This window comes from Saimiri boliviensis, chromosome 3 (assembly GCF_048565385.1).
Source record: "Saimiri boliviensis isolate mSaiBol1 chromosome 3, mSaiBol1.pri, whole genome shotgun sequence".
NCBI classification, from domain to species: domain Eukaryota; kingdom Metazoa; phylum Chordata; class Mammalia; order Primates; family Cebidae; genus Saimiri; species Saimiri boliviensis.
In genome coordinates, this window is record NC_133451.1 from 137,979,678 (window position 1) to 137,996,627 (window position 16,950).

The window sequence follows — 16,950 nt, forward strand, 5'->3', positions numbered from 1 at the left end:
TGTTTCGCTGTTTCATTTTGTTTTTATCTTGGTGGTCACTACACTATCAAGATGTAAACAAATGACTGTTCCATGAACCTTAACCAAGAAAAATGAGTAATCAAGCACTCTTGTGCATTTTTACACATATATGGCTATAGATTAGGCTCATTTTGTAGAATCTGGTCAGAGGCTCAGAGAACTACAGAACTGGAAAACGTTCAAGAGGTTATCTGTTCTAGCTTCCAGAGCCTCAAAGCTAGTGGACAGTAACTTGCAGGTCAGCAGAAAGACTAGCAAACTATTAGTACCTTAGATGATATTTGGGCGTGTACAAAATTTGCCAGCACATGTCTGAGATACAATGATGTTCAGTGCATCAATTGCTTTTGTCACATGGCTGAAAGCAAGCCAGCTGATAGGTCCCCAGTTTTATCCAATTGGGACAATATTTTTTTCTTAGTTCTGGTACAAACAAATCAACCAGAAAGGTCTCTGGTTTTACCTGGATTAGATATTCTCTTCCTCCCCTAGAACTCAATAAACCACAGCTGGTGTGGGAGGAAGGAGGTGGGAAGGGCAGCACAGCTGGGCATGCAACCTTTGTGGCTGCACAGACCTGTGCTTAGAAGGGTCTTATGTTTAGTATAACACTCTGCTGCTGTCATCTAGAAATTCTTAATAATTTTTGAACATGTGATCTTGCATTTTAATTTTGCATTGAATTTCACAAATAATGTAGCCAGCCCTGGCATGGAGTCCTAACTCAGCTTGGCAGTCCCTAACATAGCCATGTGGATGGGTTTAAGTGGGGACGGGGAAATAGTTCCCAGGAGTGGTGAGTAGATGGTGGCCAGTACAGCTGGTGTAGCCCTGAGAACCGAAAGGACACTGAATCATGAACGATATGGTTCTCGCCCTCCAAAAATCTCAGTCTGGTAGGACAAATTTTATTTTCAAAAAGTTGTTTCTCCAATCCCCACATATCTAAATGAATATATATATCTTGAGTGTCAATGGGAATACCCAACTGCCATAGAAAAGTGATAAACAGGAAAAGAAAATATAGGGAGAATGTTCACCTTTACTTTCAACATCACAAAGACTGATTTTATCAAGTGCCAGTCTATGATTACAGATGGAATTAAGAGTCTCTTGTACAAGAGTGACACCATTCTAGCACCTGGCCAGGACTTAATATTACATACTGTTACAAATATTCTTTCTACCAAGGTCAGAAAGAATAGGACAGTGTAAGCCCTGGAAAGGTGCTATAGCCTTTTAAGGACTCAGTGAATAAAGTTCCTTACACATAAGAGAAGAGAAGGAAGTTGAATGACAAAGAAATGGAAGGAATGCAAGGGAAGGAGGGAGGGAAGTTGTCCAGTTAAGTTTTTCAAGGTAAAGGCAAGTTATCCAGGAAGATATAAAATAAAGGATAAGCCATATTTAGAGCAATAAATTTAATGAAATTTTGATTGGGTTTACTCTCAGAACTCCCCTTTTCATTATTATGTTTAATACCAAACACTAAAAAATTAATCAGGAAATTCCATCTGGCCAACAATTTCAGTTTATGAAATTTCTTTCGCTTCAGATTAAAAGCAATCCTCTGAGTGAATTGACTATTCTAAGATAGTCCCTAACATCCCCAAACAAAGACTCTAGAGTATCATTTTCTTTTATACTGTAACATCTTTGAGTCACTTGCAATCTAAAAATAAACTTGCATTTTACAGAAATTCCTCTACAAAAAGCAGCAGCATGCTGGAATTCAATGCACAAGACTATTTTTAAAAGTGTTTTGATTTTTAAAAAATTAATTATAAGCCCTAGATAACACAAGAGTTATAACTTGGCTTACCACAAGTTTTATGTTCTTAACAACGCTTTAAAACAATCCTTCTACATCTGCGCTTTCAGTGTGAGTTTAGTACAGGTGCAATCTTTAATGTTAATTGAAGATTTTCTTGATTATGGCTGCCCTGTTCTGTAATGAGGAAGATGGAATCAGTAATATCCTGAAATCAGTAATTAATGTTGTTTATCTTTACAAAAAAAAATTGTTGTTCCTATTTTTAGATTTCTTGGGTTTCCCTAGGTGTAACCCAAGAAGTTATCTGACACCAAAATGGATCTTTGCAACAAAAGCTCTCCCCTTAAAAGCATATGAAAGAGAAAAGCAAGGAAATCTGGGGGCAGTGTTTTCTTGCCAGAACCCATGTGTAACTGTAAATCTATGAAATGGGAACATTATGAATAATAAAAACTTTGGGCCTAGGTATATTTGTCCAACTGAATTTGTTAGTTGATTTAGATCAAGAGAAGAATTCATGACACAGATCAGATTTATGTGAAAACACATGCTTGAGAAGCCTTGTGGTCTTTACCTTATAAAAAAAGGCATAGATACTGTAATATAGAAGTAGCATTTGGAAAGTTTAGGCCTCTGAAACTAAATGATAACTCTTAAGAGTTTGTGGGTTAAAAGTACAGGAAGAGAGGAAGTGATTCAAGGAAGAAATTTATTTCTGTCTCTATCTTAATTGACAAAGAGTAAATGTCTATGTCCTATAGGTTTTTGCCCTAGAAAAAAAGTCTTTGGTTGATTTTCTCCTGAGAATTCCTCTGGAGAGAAGCAGACGTTAGCTACGGTAACCAGAAACAGAACAAGACCTCAGATACATGACTCTTGTAACAGAAACTAATTGATTTTCTGTAATTTGGCCTGTCTGGCCACGTTATATTTCAGACACAGTGAAAATTACCATTTCTGTACTTGCTGTTTCTTGACAATTGAAAATGAGTAACAGCATTTTTTGAAAGAAGAAAGAGTAAACAAAATTTTTGATTAAATGGTGGCATAGAAATCCAACCCAAAACACATACTTAATTTTATTTTTCAAGTTCATGGACAATTTCTATTAACTTACACAGTGAGAAGCACAGTTCATCTGATCCACTGCACAATAAAACCACTGCAAAGGGATATCACCACTTTGAAATAAGTGACACCGTATGTCTCTGCTGGCTAAAGAGAACACGAGGGTATAAGCATAAGCCTAGTAGAAGTTTCTGGAAAGAGTTAATACACAATGTAGTCCAGTTGCAAAATATTCTTGGTCTTCCTTGGAGAAGTAACCAGAATTGTCATAAGACAGATGGTTACATAGCAGCTAATATCCTCTAGTCATTGATCCCGAGAAAAAGGCTTCAGGTACCTAAGATGGTGGCTGGCCTAGGGTGGAGGTCCCCAACCCCTGGATCATCGACCAATACTAGTCCATGGCCTGTTAGGAACTGGACCACATAGCAGGAGGTAAGCAGCAGGTGAGTGAGAGAAGCTTCATCTGTATTTATAGCTGCTCCCCATTGCTCTGCCTCCTGTCAGACCAGCAGCAGCATTAGATTCTCATAGGAGCACAAACTCTATTGTGAACTGCACACACAAGGGATCTAGGCTGCATGCTCCTTATGAGAATCTAATGCCTGATGATCTCTCACCGTCTCCCATCACCCCCAGATAAGCTGTCTAGCTTTAGAAAAACAAGCTCAGGGCTTCTACTGATTCTACATTACTGTAAATTGTATAATTATTTCATTACATATTACAATGTAATAATAACAGAAATAAAGTGCACAATAAATGTAATGCACTTGAATCATCCCAAAACCACTCCTCTGCTACCCCACCCCCTAGTCCCTGGAAAAATTGTTTGCCACAAAACTGGTTCCTGGTGCCAAAAAGGTTGGGGACCACTAGTCTAGAGAACTAAGCAAGGCAAATGTTTTCTTTTCTAAACCCAAGATTCTTCATTTTGACATTTGCTAAAGACACTAAATTCTAAGAGATTGTGAAATGTCAAACTGGCCTCATAAACAATAAGAACATTTCATGAGTTGCTGTATTTCAATGCAGTAAGTAGAAGATAATGCATTTATTTAATAAATCCATATGAAATGTTAAAATTCGTCGTTCTCTGAATCACTACAAAATGTTTCCCAAAGATATCATACCAGTATGCTACAGCAGCTGAAAGAAAGATAACAGCTATAGGGAATGAACACAAATGGAATATTAGGCTAGACAGGCTCTGGTTTGCTAGAGAGGCATTTTACATATTCTTACTTTCTTTTGTCTTTTGAAAAACACAGTATCCAGTCTCATTCTTAACACCATTTATCTTCATTCTTACTATACACGAGATGAAAATGCCTTTCGTAGCCAAGCTGATGTAAGTGTGGAATCCACATTAACTGAAATCACTGCTAGGCCAAGTCATCAAAATCTTATTGTTGAATTAGAATCTAGACTCAGACTCCAAGGAGACATGAATAATGTGTGTGCTGGTCTTTCCCTAATTAGTATTCATGAATCCCTGGGAATTTTTTTGGTCTCTCTCCTCTCACTCTCTCTCTTTCTGCATTTATCTCAGTGGTTGTTTCACCTGATTGCTGCTTGATTTTAATTCAATCTGGCACTCCTTCATGAAGCACTGAATTTCCTCGAAACGGCTATACATTAAACTGTGGTGACCCCTGAAGGCTCTGCCACCAACACAATTCCAACCTTTATTGCTTTGTGCAGTCCATCCATTCTTGGTTCAAGGGTGGCCTAGATACAGAGATACCAGTTCAGATACGCACAGGTAATGGCACCAATTACCTGGCAGGATGTGTAAGAAAAGCTCTTCTGCTCTCTTCTGTATCACACTGATGGACTCTGATATGTCTTTCCTTCAATTATCAAGTAGGAGTTCATTCACTGAAAGGTCTCATCAAAGTCCACGTGCCTTGGTGGTGGAGTTCTTTAACATCATACTTTTCTACTCAACATCTTTAGGCTTAAAATCAGGAAAACGCTCTGACATACAAAAACATCATCTGTTTTGAAACTTAAAAGTTCATAATTATCACTGGAGCTCCTGAATTAAGATGCTGCTTAGAAGTGTGTGTGTGGTGATGTGTGTGTGTGTGTGTGTGTGTGTGTAGTGAATATACAAGCTCTTTAACTTTGAAGGACAAATATCCAATTCCAAAACACAAAAGAGAGAACTTCTTAGTGCATAGAAGGATCTGAGCACATGCAAAAACATAGTTTACAGAAACATGGAATTTACAATGTTCTACCACCCATTACTTACAACTCAGGAGTGTCTTCTTTCAATTAACGTCATAAATCAAAGGATACATGGAAGTGGAGCTTCTTTTTTACATCACTCTTGTTGGCTCCGAGGGAGTAGTCGGATTTTTAGCACAGAAAAAGCCTGGGGAAACAGCAAAACATCCACTGAGATTAGATAGAAGAAGGAAACCATAGGCAGCTTCCAGTTTATGGGCCAGGCATAATAGCAGCAATGTGCTGGCCTCATCTTCTCCATGTGGCCTGTCATCTCTACAAGGACATTGAACAGGGTGTTCTGGTTTCTGGCACCGGAAAGGAAAAAAGAATTATAGATTTCTTTGCTGCAAAGCAATCTTCTATAGAAAGCAATTGTTCCCTCCACATCAGTATTTTATCAGAATCAAGACTTTAATGGTAAAATAAAAGGAAATGAATCCTGTTCTCCCAATTGCTCAGCATGCTTGTATTCCCAGTCTTTCTTTTTTTCCCGAATGACACCTAAATGGATTTTAAAATGTAGTTTTTCTAAGAAGGAACTTTGTGTTTTTAGAATGCTTTCGCAAAAACAGGAGCTCTTCTAGTTGCAACATAAATGATGCTATTAATTTTTGTTATATGTACATCATCTTATATGGATTTTGCTGTTGTTACTGCTATGGTTTCTTTCTCTTTTTTTAAGAGAATATGTACTGACCTAGCCACCTTCCCTCTCTACCCATGTGGCATAAAGTTTCAAGACAGCAGGTTGAGTTCCATAGCCATAGAATACACAGAAACTCACAGCCAAGACAGGGAGCAAGCTCACAACTGTGCTAAGAAATTCTAAGATAACCATCTGCTTCTGGCTCTGTTAGACTACAAGGGGCATTTTGTTTATTAGCCTGCTAAATGCTTTTAAAACATTGCCTTTGTTTCCAGGACAAAAGTAGTTAATCAAATACTACATTAGTGCAGTTTTAACTGGAAAGATGTATACAAATAGATTTCGAGACATATTGCTAGGATAGCGGAAACTGTCTCTTTTTCATTTTACTTGCGATTTTAATGTTTCAATTAAAATTATTTATTTTGTTTAAAAAAAATGGAAACTTAGAACCATCTGTATTATTCCCTCACGTTGTACCCACATTACTAAAGAGGCTTTATATCCTAGGACATTGGGTTCTCATATGATTTATCCCACCGTGAACTGGTGAAAGGGAATGATTACAATTAAGCACAACTTAGATTTGAGAGAAAAATGATCTGTATTCAGAAATCAATGTGTTTTTATTCATAATTCTAAGTCAAATACAGAGGTGATCCAGTTCATTACAACTCTGACATTCAAAGACCCACTGAAGAGCACTAAACAAAACCAAAGATGTTATTTTAGACACATCTAACTATTACCATTTATAAGTAATGACTCAAAATTCTGCTCTGCTTTACATATCTTTTTAAAAACTTGTTCTAAATCTATTTGTACTGTGTATCAATTATATGGATAAAATAAGAGCTGAGAGGCTCTCCCTAAGAAAAATGTTGTTTTTGTTAGAAACTCTGCCCAGCTACCTTCTGAGTTCCCTGAAAATGAAAATCTCTGTGTCTCCCAGATGACAGCCACCTTTTTTGTGCAACCAAAATAGCTTTCTCAGCTATAGAGCTGTCTGTCAGTAATAGTTCTGACAGATATCAGATTTGGCATTCAGCAGGAAGTCTAGAAATGGTCCCACAGAAGGTGATTTGGTGGGAGCATGACTAGCTAAGACGCAAGGCAGGGGGAGCACTCAGAAAACAGTGCTTCTAGACACCAGACCAATCACAAGGAAAACGACAGGTATTTCGGGAAATGACTAATAGTCTTGAGAGAGAGAAGAGCCAAAGTGGTGGTTATTGACAAGTCCCTATTTCCACCATTAGTTCAGTGGATTTTTGAAAGGACAATGATTAGGTAGAGATAAGATGCAGCAAACTGGCCGGTTTTCATTTGTGAAAGGAAGCAAAAATATTACATGCATAGGATTTTTATCTCCCTCTAGTGGTGGGGTGGGGCCTTTGATAGCCTATTACCGCATAATACTGCTTCATAGACAAAGATAAGCTTCCCAGGAGGCGGAGGTTTCGGTGAGCCGAGATCGCGCCATTGCACTCTAGCCTGGGTAACAAGAGTGAAACTCCGTCTCAAAAAAAAAAAAAAAAAAAAAAAAAAAAAAAAAAAAAAAGATAAGCTTCCATTATAGTGCGGTTTGCCCATAAGATTAGGATTTTCATTAGGCGTGTTGCTCTCCCTTATGGTGGTTTTCAAAACATTTCCAGCCTTCCATGTGATGGAGTGAATTGCCTCCTAAGGATGCTGGTTACCAGTGATAAGGTAGCAAGGGTCTCCTTCTCTTTTTAGCTAGAGACACAAGATTCTCTTCTCTGTTGTCCTAACAAAAATGAAGACATTTTGTGCTCAAAGGCAACTCCCCGACCCTTAATCTTGGCCAGAAAAACCTGAGAAGCAAAAAAATAAAGAGCAAGCTTACCTAGAGTAAAGGTGGAAAACATGGAAATTCAGAGGGAAGACTCTAGCAAAGGATCTAGAACAGGCGTCCCCAAACTATGGCCCGCGGGCTGCATGCGGCCCCCTGAGGCCATTTATCCGGCCCCCTGCCGCACTTCAGGAAGGGGCATCTCTTTCATTGGTGGTCAGTGAGAGGAGCACAGTATGTGGCAGCCCTCCAACGGTCTGAGGGACAGTGAACTGGCCCCCTGTGTAAAAAGTTTGGGGGCGCCTGATCTGGAGAATCATCTGAACCTTAAATAAAGGGCAATAATCAGAGAGAAATTTTGGAACAAGTCTCCACCACTCACTTCCCAACCCTGTCATTTTTGTCATTTTTATCCTTGGTCAAATGACCAATACTTCTGGTGTAGCAATTTAGATCAGTGGTAGTGGATGAAAAAGTAGAAAAGATAGAAAAAGTAAATGATGACAGTTTTGAGAGTAAAGTTTCCTTCTTCCATATGGAGGAATTAAATTGTACAATATCATAATTGTATGAGAGTATTAAAGGAAAAGATCAAAGGTTACAGCCATCTAATCAATGTATTATTGATCAGTAACTGAAAACCTATCAGTGTGAAGTATACAAAGTATGCAGCTTTTCCCCTTGCCCTGCTCTATACTCAGAATTAGGCATCACTGATGTCTACTTCTCCTCTTGAATGTCTCCAAGGCAACCAAACTCATATGTTTTCTTTGCAAACCTATTTCTTTTCTGGTTTCCTTAGCTCAGTGAATAACTTCATCAGCCAGTCGTGCAAGCCAGAAATCCAGGAGTTACTAGATCCTCCTAGCCAACCACCATCATACCCAATTCATCACATTCCTTCAGTTTTAATTCCTAAATATATCTCGAATAGATCCATTTCTCTTTGCCTCTGCCATCACCCTAATTAATCATCTCTCCCCTCAACAATGACTACTACAAATGGCATCCACTGCATCCTTTTCCAAATGCATTCTCCCCACTGCATTACCTTATTCAACAAATATTTTTGAGGAACCTACTTTGTACTGTAGTTAATAAGACAGACAAGGAATTTGTGGAAATAGAAGATAAACATCAGATAGTCAAAAGCACTATGAAAACAAAGTAGAGTGATGAAACAGAGAGTGGCTAAATAACTATTCTAGACTGTGTTCAAATACAAGAAATTGGTGGCAGTTTTATCAAGGTGTATGAGTTTTGACGCAGGAAAATGAAGGAAGTCCACTGGGACGATGGTATCTGTTTCTAGTATATAAGGAGTATACTTCTGATACTGGCCAATAAGAAGAAGGAGAATAGGTTAAAATGTACATGAACATTCAATCTAGGTCTGTCTGTCTCCAAATACCTCTGCTTAAACGTAGCACTTAACTGCCTATGTGGAAGCATCTTATTTTTGTTAACTTCTGTATGTCTCTTTCCTTTAGAATGCAAGCTCCATGAACGTACGGGCCGTAACTGTCTTGGTCTCTGTAGTAACTACAGTGCCTAAGAACCGAGTCTGACATTACTGTAGGCATGCAAATAAGTATTTGGTGCATTGATGCACAAATCGCTGTGTGAGGGAGAGAAGACAGAGAAAATAACGGAGTAGGCTTAGGGGATCAGGAAGTCTTTGCTGAGATGTCAAGGTCATTTACTTCCCCTCGCAAGGTTAACTGGGTTATAGAATCCCGGCCACGCTTCTCAGCACCAAGCACCAAGCGCTCACACTCAAATTCATACACACGCTCGGAGCCACAAACCTCTCCAACTCCCCGCTAGGAGGAGTCACACCTCCCCACCAGAAACCCTCCCACCCTCTCCTCTATTTCTCCTTCCCGCCCCTCTCCTCCGTGTTCCGGCAGCCTTTGAGTCACAATGCTTGCCGGGAATAGTAGTCTTCCGGTCTGAGCCCGCAGCGCTTTTAAATACATTTCTAGAACTACGCTTCCCAGGGATCCTCGCTGCAGACTGTGGCTGAGTCACCTGACCAAGACCCTGGTGTTACAATGGCGGCGCCCGTGCTGCGCTGGGGCTGCCGTGGAAGACGTTGGGCTTTAGCCTGCGTTGACGGCGGTTCTTGCTACCGAAGAGGGCCTCCGACTGGGTCCACATGCGACAGGATTAGGGGACAGAGCTCAGTGGCTCAGCAGCCCCTGCACACGGCCCAGAAGCCGAGGAAAGGGTATTCTGTTTCATACTATTTCTGCTCACCTGTGAGGTGGAACTGCAGGACTGGGGAAATGATGGCAATTACAGCCCAGCTACTAGACGTTTTGGCTGAAGGGAGGGCGTTGAGTTATAACCTGGCGCCCCGAACCCTAAATAAAAGCACAAAACAGGCCTTCTATCAGCTCCGCCCTCATATGCAAACACTGTTTTCGAATAGACATAGTTGGAGAATTCGCGAATGCAAAATAGCAAATATTTTCTTGAAGGCAGCACAGACAGAGTGGATTCGGTCATATTACTAATAGCATTAGCGGTGGGGACGGTGACAGTAGTAGCGGGATCATATTTAGCTGATTTTATTTAGCGCTACTTTGGGCCGGCAGTGTTCTAAAGGTAGAAAAGGAGCCTTTACCTACTAGCTTTGGGTAGAGTTGGCTTAATGTCATTAGTCAGAAAACACTAGCTATCTCTGCAGGCATATTATGTTGAATGTGTGTGTCTAGACCTAGGAGGACGCAGCCAAAAGAAGAGATACTCCCTTCTGGTTATATAGAGAGTTTTGCTTATTTGGCCAGATATCCCCTGAACAGCTGTTTATGCTTCATTATATAAGAATTAAATATTTTCTCTTTAAATATAGAAACATAAGGCAAGTTCTAATCTTTTGTTTATTCTTTGAGATTGGTTGGCAGTATTTTTGCTTTCAGTTGGAGGAACAGAGGGAAGTTGCCCAGAAGTATTCAGTTTGTATTCTTTTCGTGAATTAGATTGTTTCCCTGTGAATGGAAAGTACATTTTTTTCTCTCATGTAATGGAACTGCAAAAATACTTTGATGCTTTACTGCATGCAGAATTTTTAGTGAGTTCTTGCTTTAATTCCCCTCCCTTATTGGCTGTTTCCAAACTTTGGAAAGAAGGAATTATTCTTGCAGTACTTCAGACATAGAACTTTGTGTTGAAATGATTGAAACAAAACAAAATAATGTAAAATCTGTGTATGTATATACATATATATGTGTGTATATATATAAAAATATTTTAAAAAATTGCTTGAAAGAAGAGCAGGATAGGAACATACATGGATTTCCTAGGGAATAAACACATTTATAAGGACCTGGAGAGATCTGTCTACAGATACAACAGAGAAGAAATCTCCAGACAAGAGAGATTATTATAGCATTTAGCAACTTCTTAGATCTGGTAGCAATCAAACATGAACAAAGTAACCTGAAATTAGGTCTCAGGAATCAAAAGTGATTTGGGGACCAAAAATATGCCATATCAGATGGTTTAATATGGTGGGGTTCTTGCAAATTGTTTTCAAGAGTATTATTTAGTGGTGATGTATTATTTCTGTGCCTCTCTGGTTATTATATTTGCAAGCCATTGTTATGAAATGAATTCAAAACATGGTTGAGAATTTCTTTTTTAAATAGGAGATGTGGAACTATTTATCACTATTTCTCTAGTAGTAGAATCTTCCCATTTATGTTAATTCTAAATAATGTGAAGAACATCAGCTTTCTTCATTTACCGAATGATTACTTGATAAGGTACAGTTAACTTGTTAAATGCTGCTTTTCACTGAAGTCAGCCAAGCAGTTGTCACCTGATGGGTATCACCTGATACCCATTTCTAAATTGTTTTAAGATGCCAACTTGTTCCTTTCTCTATTGCCTTCATGTGTATGTAGTCAGCCTCCTGATGCCATGTGGTAAATGAATTTTAAGTTTCCCAATGTCAATGTAGGTGCTTATTATGAATTGTTTTTTATTTAGTCACTGATAAAATGACACATTTTAAATGTGAGGATATAACATTATAATAAGTTTTAAACACATATAGGAAATTAACATTTGTGGTTTAGACTTATAGAAATTTATTCATGGTGACAAGTATAGTTGCATCTTAACCATTATCTCTTTCTTCTTAGTGAACACAAATGGGCTGCTGTGGTAGGTTTGGAAATTCATGCCCAGATTTCCTCCAACTCTAAACTCTTCTCTGGATCTCAAGTTCACTTTTCAGCACCTCCAAATTCTTTGGTTTCTTTTTTTGATGCATCTCTACCTGGAACTTTGCCGGTAAGGCTTTTATTTAATCCTATTTTCATTAGAAAAATGTTTATTTTATATTGAACATGGAAAATTATTTTCTTGTTTTAATAATAACACAGCTCTTTGGAAATACTTATATAGGGCATTTTGGGTGAAGTGGGATGTACTAAATGTTTTCTTAAGACCTATCTCTGTGATTCTAAGTCTGAACATATTTGTACAAGTATTCATCACTTCACAAACAATTTAGCATGCCTACTAACACCAGACATTGTGCTATGAGCTGAATCATAAAGATGAGCAAATTTCCTTGCCTTTAAGGAGTTCAAAAACTAGTACGGGAGATATGTCTTATAAACAAATAGAGGACAGTGTGATTCCTTCCTTGAAGGTAATAGGCAGAGGATGGTTTTGTAACCCAGAGTAGGGACAACTAATTCAGTAAAAGGAAGGACTATTGTGAGAAATTGAGATAGGGGTACATTTACTTAAGGAACGGTTACTGAAGAGGTGGTCGTCTGAGCTATTTGAGAAGCCACATAGAATTTAGGCAGATGAATGAAGGAGGAGGAGGAGGAATCTACTCAAAGGAAGCAGCATATATCACATTATCTTACAGTGTAAGGCCAATAATGATTGTGCTTATTAAAAATTAAGAAACAACAATGTAGAAAATAGCCATAATATGCAGTGAGTTAACTATTGTTCTCATCTAACCACTCATTTTCACTTGATCCTGTGGAATGAATGGACCCAGTATACCCATCAGCAAGACTTTTTGCATATATTTTTAGATAATTGGTTGAATTTTAAAGAAAAGTATGGAGGGGAAAATGTAAATGCTTTAGCTAATGAATAGCGTATGGTCTGTCCAGGACCTAAAATATCAACTGTGTTTTGGGTTTCCTGTCATCTTTGGAGAAAAGGTATATCCATGGTGGTGATGAAGGTGAGGAGGGGCAGACATTGTCGTGGGTGAACTCCATACTCTCAAACATTAAAATATGAGTGGAAGCTGGTTGAACTGAGCACTGGCCGGCTTGCAGAGGCAGAGGTGTACTTTTCTCTGTCACTGCCCACAGTGGAAGATTCTGGGCAGTGCCTCCAGTTTGCCTGCCTCGCTCAGCTTTGGTTGGATTGGGGCAGCATCTTTGTCTGGGAGCTTTTCTCTTACTCAGATTTTCTGTCGTAGAGGACTCCCATCCCTGCAGACCATATCAAGGGTCACCTTTGATTTGCTGCTGGGTTCCTCTGGGAGAAGGTAGATGTGGAGGCGTGCCCTCTTTCTCTCTCTCTCTGACTTAGAGATCTATCTATGGAAAGATTTTTTTGTTTGTTTGAGAAGAGTGAATTTTTCAGTTATAAATATATGAGATCTTTTTTGGGCAGAGATTCAGATATAGTACAAATAAAATAATATTTATTTAGACATGTAAAAATGGAAGGCAAGTTGTCATAACACCTCTATGTTTTCCCTTCCAGATTCAAAACATGTTTTTCCCATGCGGTAGTTAATTTATCAAGAGACTAGGCATAAACTGTGAGTTCCTCCTAGGTTTTTACAGCTGTGAATGTGATGGCTCTCAGGGTATACTTATAGTTCACTTTAGAAACATAGCCATTTGCAGATAAGCATGTTTTCTGTAAATAGACTCTCCAGTTATATCTAAATTTGGTCAAATATTAGAAAAATTCAAAATAATTAAAATGCCAGCATTTTAATTGCTTTGTAAAACTTGTCATGCACCAAAAAAGAAGGTGCTTGTTCAGTGGTAAGCATGTCAGTAACATAGTGAAGGGGTTTGGGACATTTGAGTGTTGAGAGCTTGCTTTACATTAATTAAATTGCAGACAAAGTCTAGAAGTATAGTTTTGCATGAGCTAGGATTTGTTTTCCTCTTCAGAGCTTGCAACACTTATGGTTCAAGTAGCCTAAATGGGTTATTTTGTAGACGGAACAGATTACCTCTTTTTCAGAAATGTTTCTGTCTTTACCTAATTTAGTATGTGAGCAACATTACAAAGCATTGTCACTCAAAGCATTTCAAAATCTTGTGATTCACCTCTGATAGATTTAGATTTAATATATACTAAAACCTTTAGACAATTCTTTTCTAAGTCCTATGGAGATGTATAAAGATGCTCTGATAGCCAGACTCTGCTTATAATTCCATTTATAGCAAAACAATAAATTGCAAGTATGTTTGTACTTTGAGGATTTTAGTGGAACATTATGTTATTGTTTTGATCAGGTAAACCAAAGGTGTAAGTGTGATTCATGATGATGCATGAAATTCTTTCTGACCAGGGCTTATACTGCTCCCTTCTCTCCTGCTTCTTCCCCACCCTCTACTTGCCTGATTGTGCCTTCTCACATGGCTGTGTTCAGCCACTCGGCCCTGAAATGTTGGTTTCCCATGCTTTATTCCTTGGCTCTCAGTTCTTCGGTTCTCTGTATTACCCTGAGTAATCTTTTTACCCTCAAATAAAGCTCCCCTCTCTCTTCTAGGCAAGAAATTTATATCTATTGTGTCCTACTCTATGTGTCCATCTGAATGATTCATAAACATCTTAAATTCAGAGTTATAATGTTGAGCCTATTAACTTTTCTCCCCAAAGTTTCACTGCCTCCTGAAGAAAGAGTAACCCAATAAGAGGAAAATATATATAAGAAGAAGCAAAAATCAGTGGGAAAGGATAATTTATTCAACTGATAGTTTTGGAATTGGTTAGCTATTTCGAGAAAAAATATTGTTCATTTAATACATTAAAACAAAATTCATACATATATAATATAAGTTAAATGTCAAATTAAATCCAAAAAAAATAGGAGAATATTTGTTTGTCCTTGGGTTGGGGAGAAACTTTGTAAGCATAAAAGCAAGGAAAAACCTCAGGCAAAATGATAGCAATTTGACTAATTTATTCACTCAACATATATTCATTGACCTAGAAATTATTTTAGGAATCTGTCCTTGGAAAATAAACATGTGGGCAAAGACTTCTATGAAGAGATGTCTATAGAAGATCTATTTTTAATGGTAGACAATTGGAAGTAACCACAATTTCTTAGTGATGGGGGAATCATTGAGTAAATTGTTATACATTAGTACAGTGGTGAATCATACATTATGAAGCCACTGATATGTTTATAATAGACTTTTAGTGGCATAGGAAAATGCTGAAGATAAAAATTCTAGAGAGATGAATGGAATTTTCATGTAGATTACTTAATCTTTGCATCAGTTTCTCATAAAATGAGGATAACTGACTCATTGGATTTGTGTGAGAATCAAATGAATCAGTGCCTTTAAAACACTTAAAATAGTAATTGCACGTGATAAGTGCTCTTACTAATCAGCAGGTAATTAACAGGTAATAAGAGGTAATTAATTAAAAGGCTCTTAATAACAGGTAAGGTAAATCTTACCTACTAGTATACCCATAGTGGTTGGTGGCTTTCATCTTTACGAAGGCTCTCCTGAGTTACTAAGCACAGTTATGTTGCCAGTGAGAGCAAAAGTAAATGCTACACGTAACAATTAGTCACTTAACCTTGATTTCACTAGTTAAGTGATCTGCCAGCGAAAACTAACTTAGTATTCTCATCACCTCAGAGATGTATAGAGAATTAAATAAGTAATAAAAACCAGTAAAAACTAGTATATTGGATAAAATTATTTCTGAATTAGAAATAATTACTTTGATTGCAAAAAAGAAGGCTTATGAGATTTTTTTTCCCATCTGTAATTACTTAGAGTGTTTTTTGGTCCAAAAAATAGTAACCAGTTATTTGTTAGATATGCTAATAAGAGGATAGAAACTGATAGCCAAAAGAATTTAGGTTATAGTATAAAGTCTTTTTCTGTAGACCAGATTTGCTGTACATATAATTTCATTTGCCCTGCTGGCCCATTAAAGAGATGTCCATGATAGCAGAAACCCCAAGTAACTAGAAGAGTGGTAGTGCTTTAAAATGTCACAAGATTAATCAGTAAGTATTTATTGAGTGCCTTCAAAGTGCATGGTATTGTCTCCTGATTTAGTAAAAAATTAGGATTGTTACTTAAAACAGTTGTGGTAACATACAGTCTTTCTGTAGATCTTTCATTCTTCCTCTATATCGGTGTGTCTTCATTCACGAAGCTGGCATATACTGGATGCCTATGGTATGCTAGCCCTTGTGCTAGATCTGGTGACACAGCTTTGAAATTGGTAGAAGATAGACATGGGTCTTGCCCACATGGAGCTTGAACAAGCAAGCAGGCAATTGCAGTATCTTTTATTAAACATGGTAGTGGTGGAAATATGAGGTGCTTGAGGAGCACACAGGAAGAGTATTCAACACAGATATAAGGAATTTGTGAAACTGGCCTAGTAAGATGTGAATAGGATGTACAAAGACCAGAAGAAAAACAGAACATGGCTTGCTCTAGAAACAAACATTTTTCATCTGTTGTAGCATAGAGCTTGAATATGGACATTGAAAGAGGTGAGGCTGGAGCAGAAAGCATAGCCTGTACCATATAAGCCCTGATAGAGTGTGGATCCCATTTGCAAAGAGGTAAGAAGTTACAAGGAGAGTACAGGGCCAGAAACTCCAAGCAAGAGAGTGTTTTGAGAAGAAGAGGTACAAAAATGTTGGATGCTACTGAGAGGTCTAGTAAAGTGAGGACTAGGAAGTACCCATTGGATTTATTAAGAAGGGTATCCTTCGCAAGAACAGTTTGAATGGGGTGATGGAAATAGAAGGTAGGTGGCAGTAGATTGAGAAGTGTCGTGGCTTAGAGAAAGAAGTAAGAGTGTGAACAGCTGTTTCAGAAAGTTTTGCTATGAAGGAAAACAAGAATATGCAGCAGGTGAAAGGAGACATGGAATCAAGCGAAAACGTTTATTGGTGGTGTCTTTCTTAATATTGGAGAGACTCGACAATGTTTAAATGAGTTATATAGTCTGATAATGTACACTTAAAATGTGTTTAAGAGGATAGATCTCATGTTAAGTGTTCTTACTGCAATAAAACAAATTTTCAAAAAAATGTTGATGAGAAGGAGCCAATGAAGAAGGGGCAGTTAAAGACAGGAGAGGCTTTTGATTAGTACGGCAGACTGAACA

The 16,950-nt window shown here is 38.0% G+C and overlaps 1 protein-coding gene across 5 annotated transcripts in view; it reads left to right on the plus strand.

The window, feature by feature from the left end:
* The first annotated feature begins 9,569 nt into the window (after nt 1–9,569).
* Nucleotides 9,570–16,950, plus strand: part of GATB (glutamyl-tRNA amidotransferase subunit B) — a 94,268-nt gene continuing 86,887 nt past the window's right edge. For all 5 annotated transcript variants that reach the window (XM_074396826.1, XM_074396827.1, XM_010338601.2 and 2 more), the window contains exons 1-2: nt 9,570–9,790; nt 11,712–11,862. In XM_074396826.1, the coding sequence (XP_074252927.1) occupies nt 9,615–9,790; nt 11,712–11,862 (327 nt within the window). In that variant the 5' untranslated portion in view covers nt 9,570–9,614. The remainder of the gene's footprint in view (nt 9,791–11,711; nt 11,863–16,950) is intronic.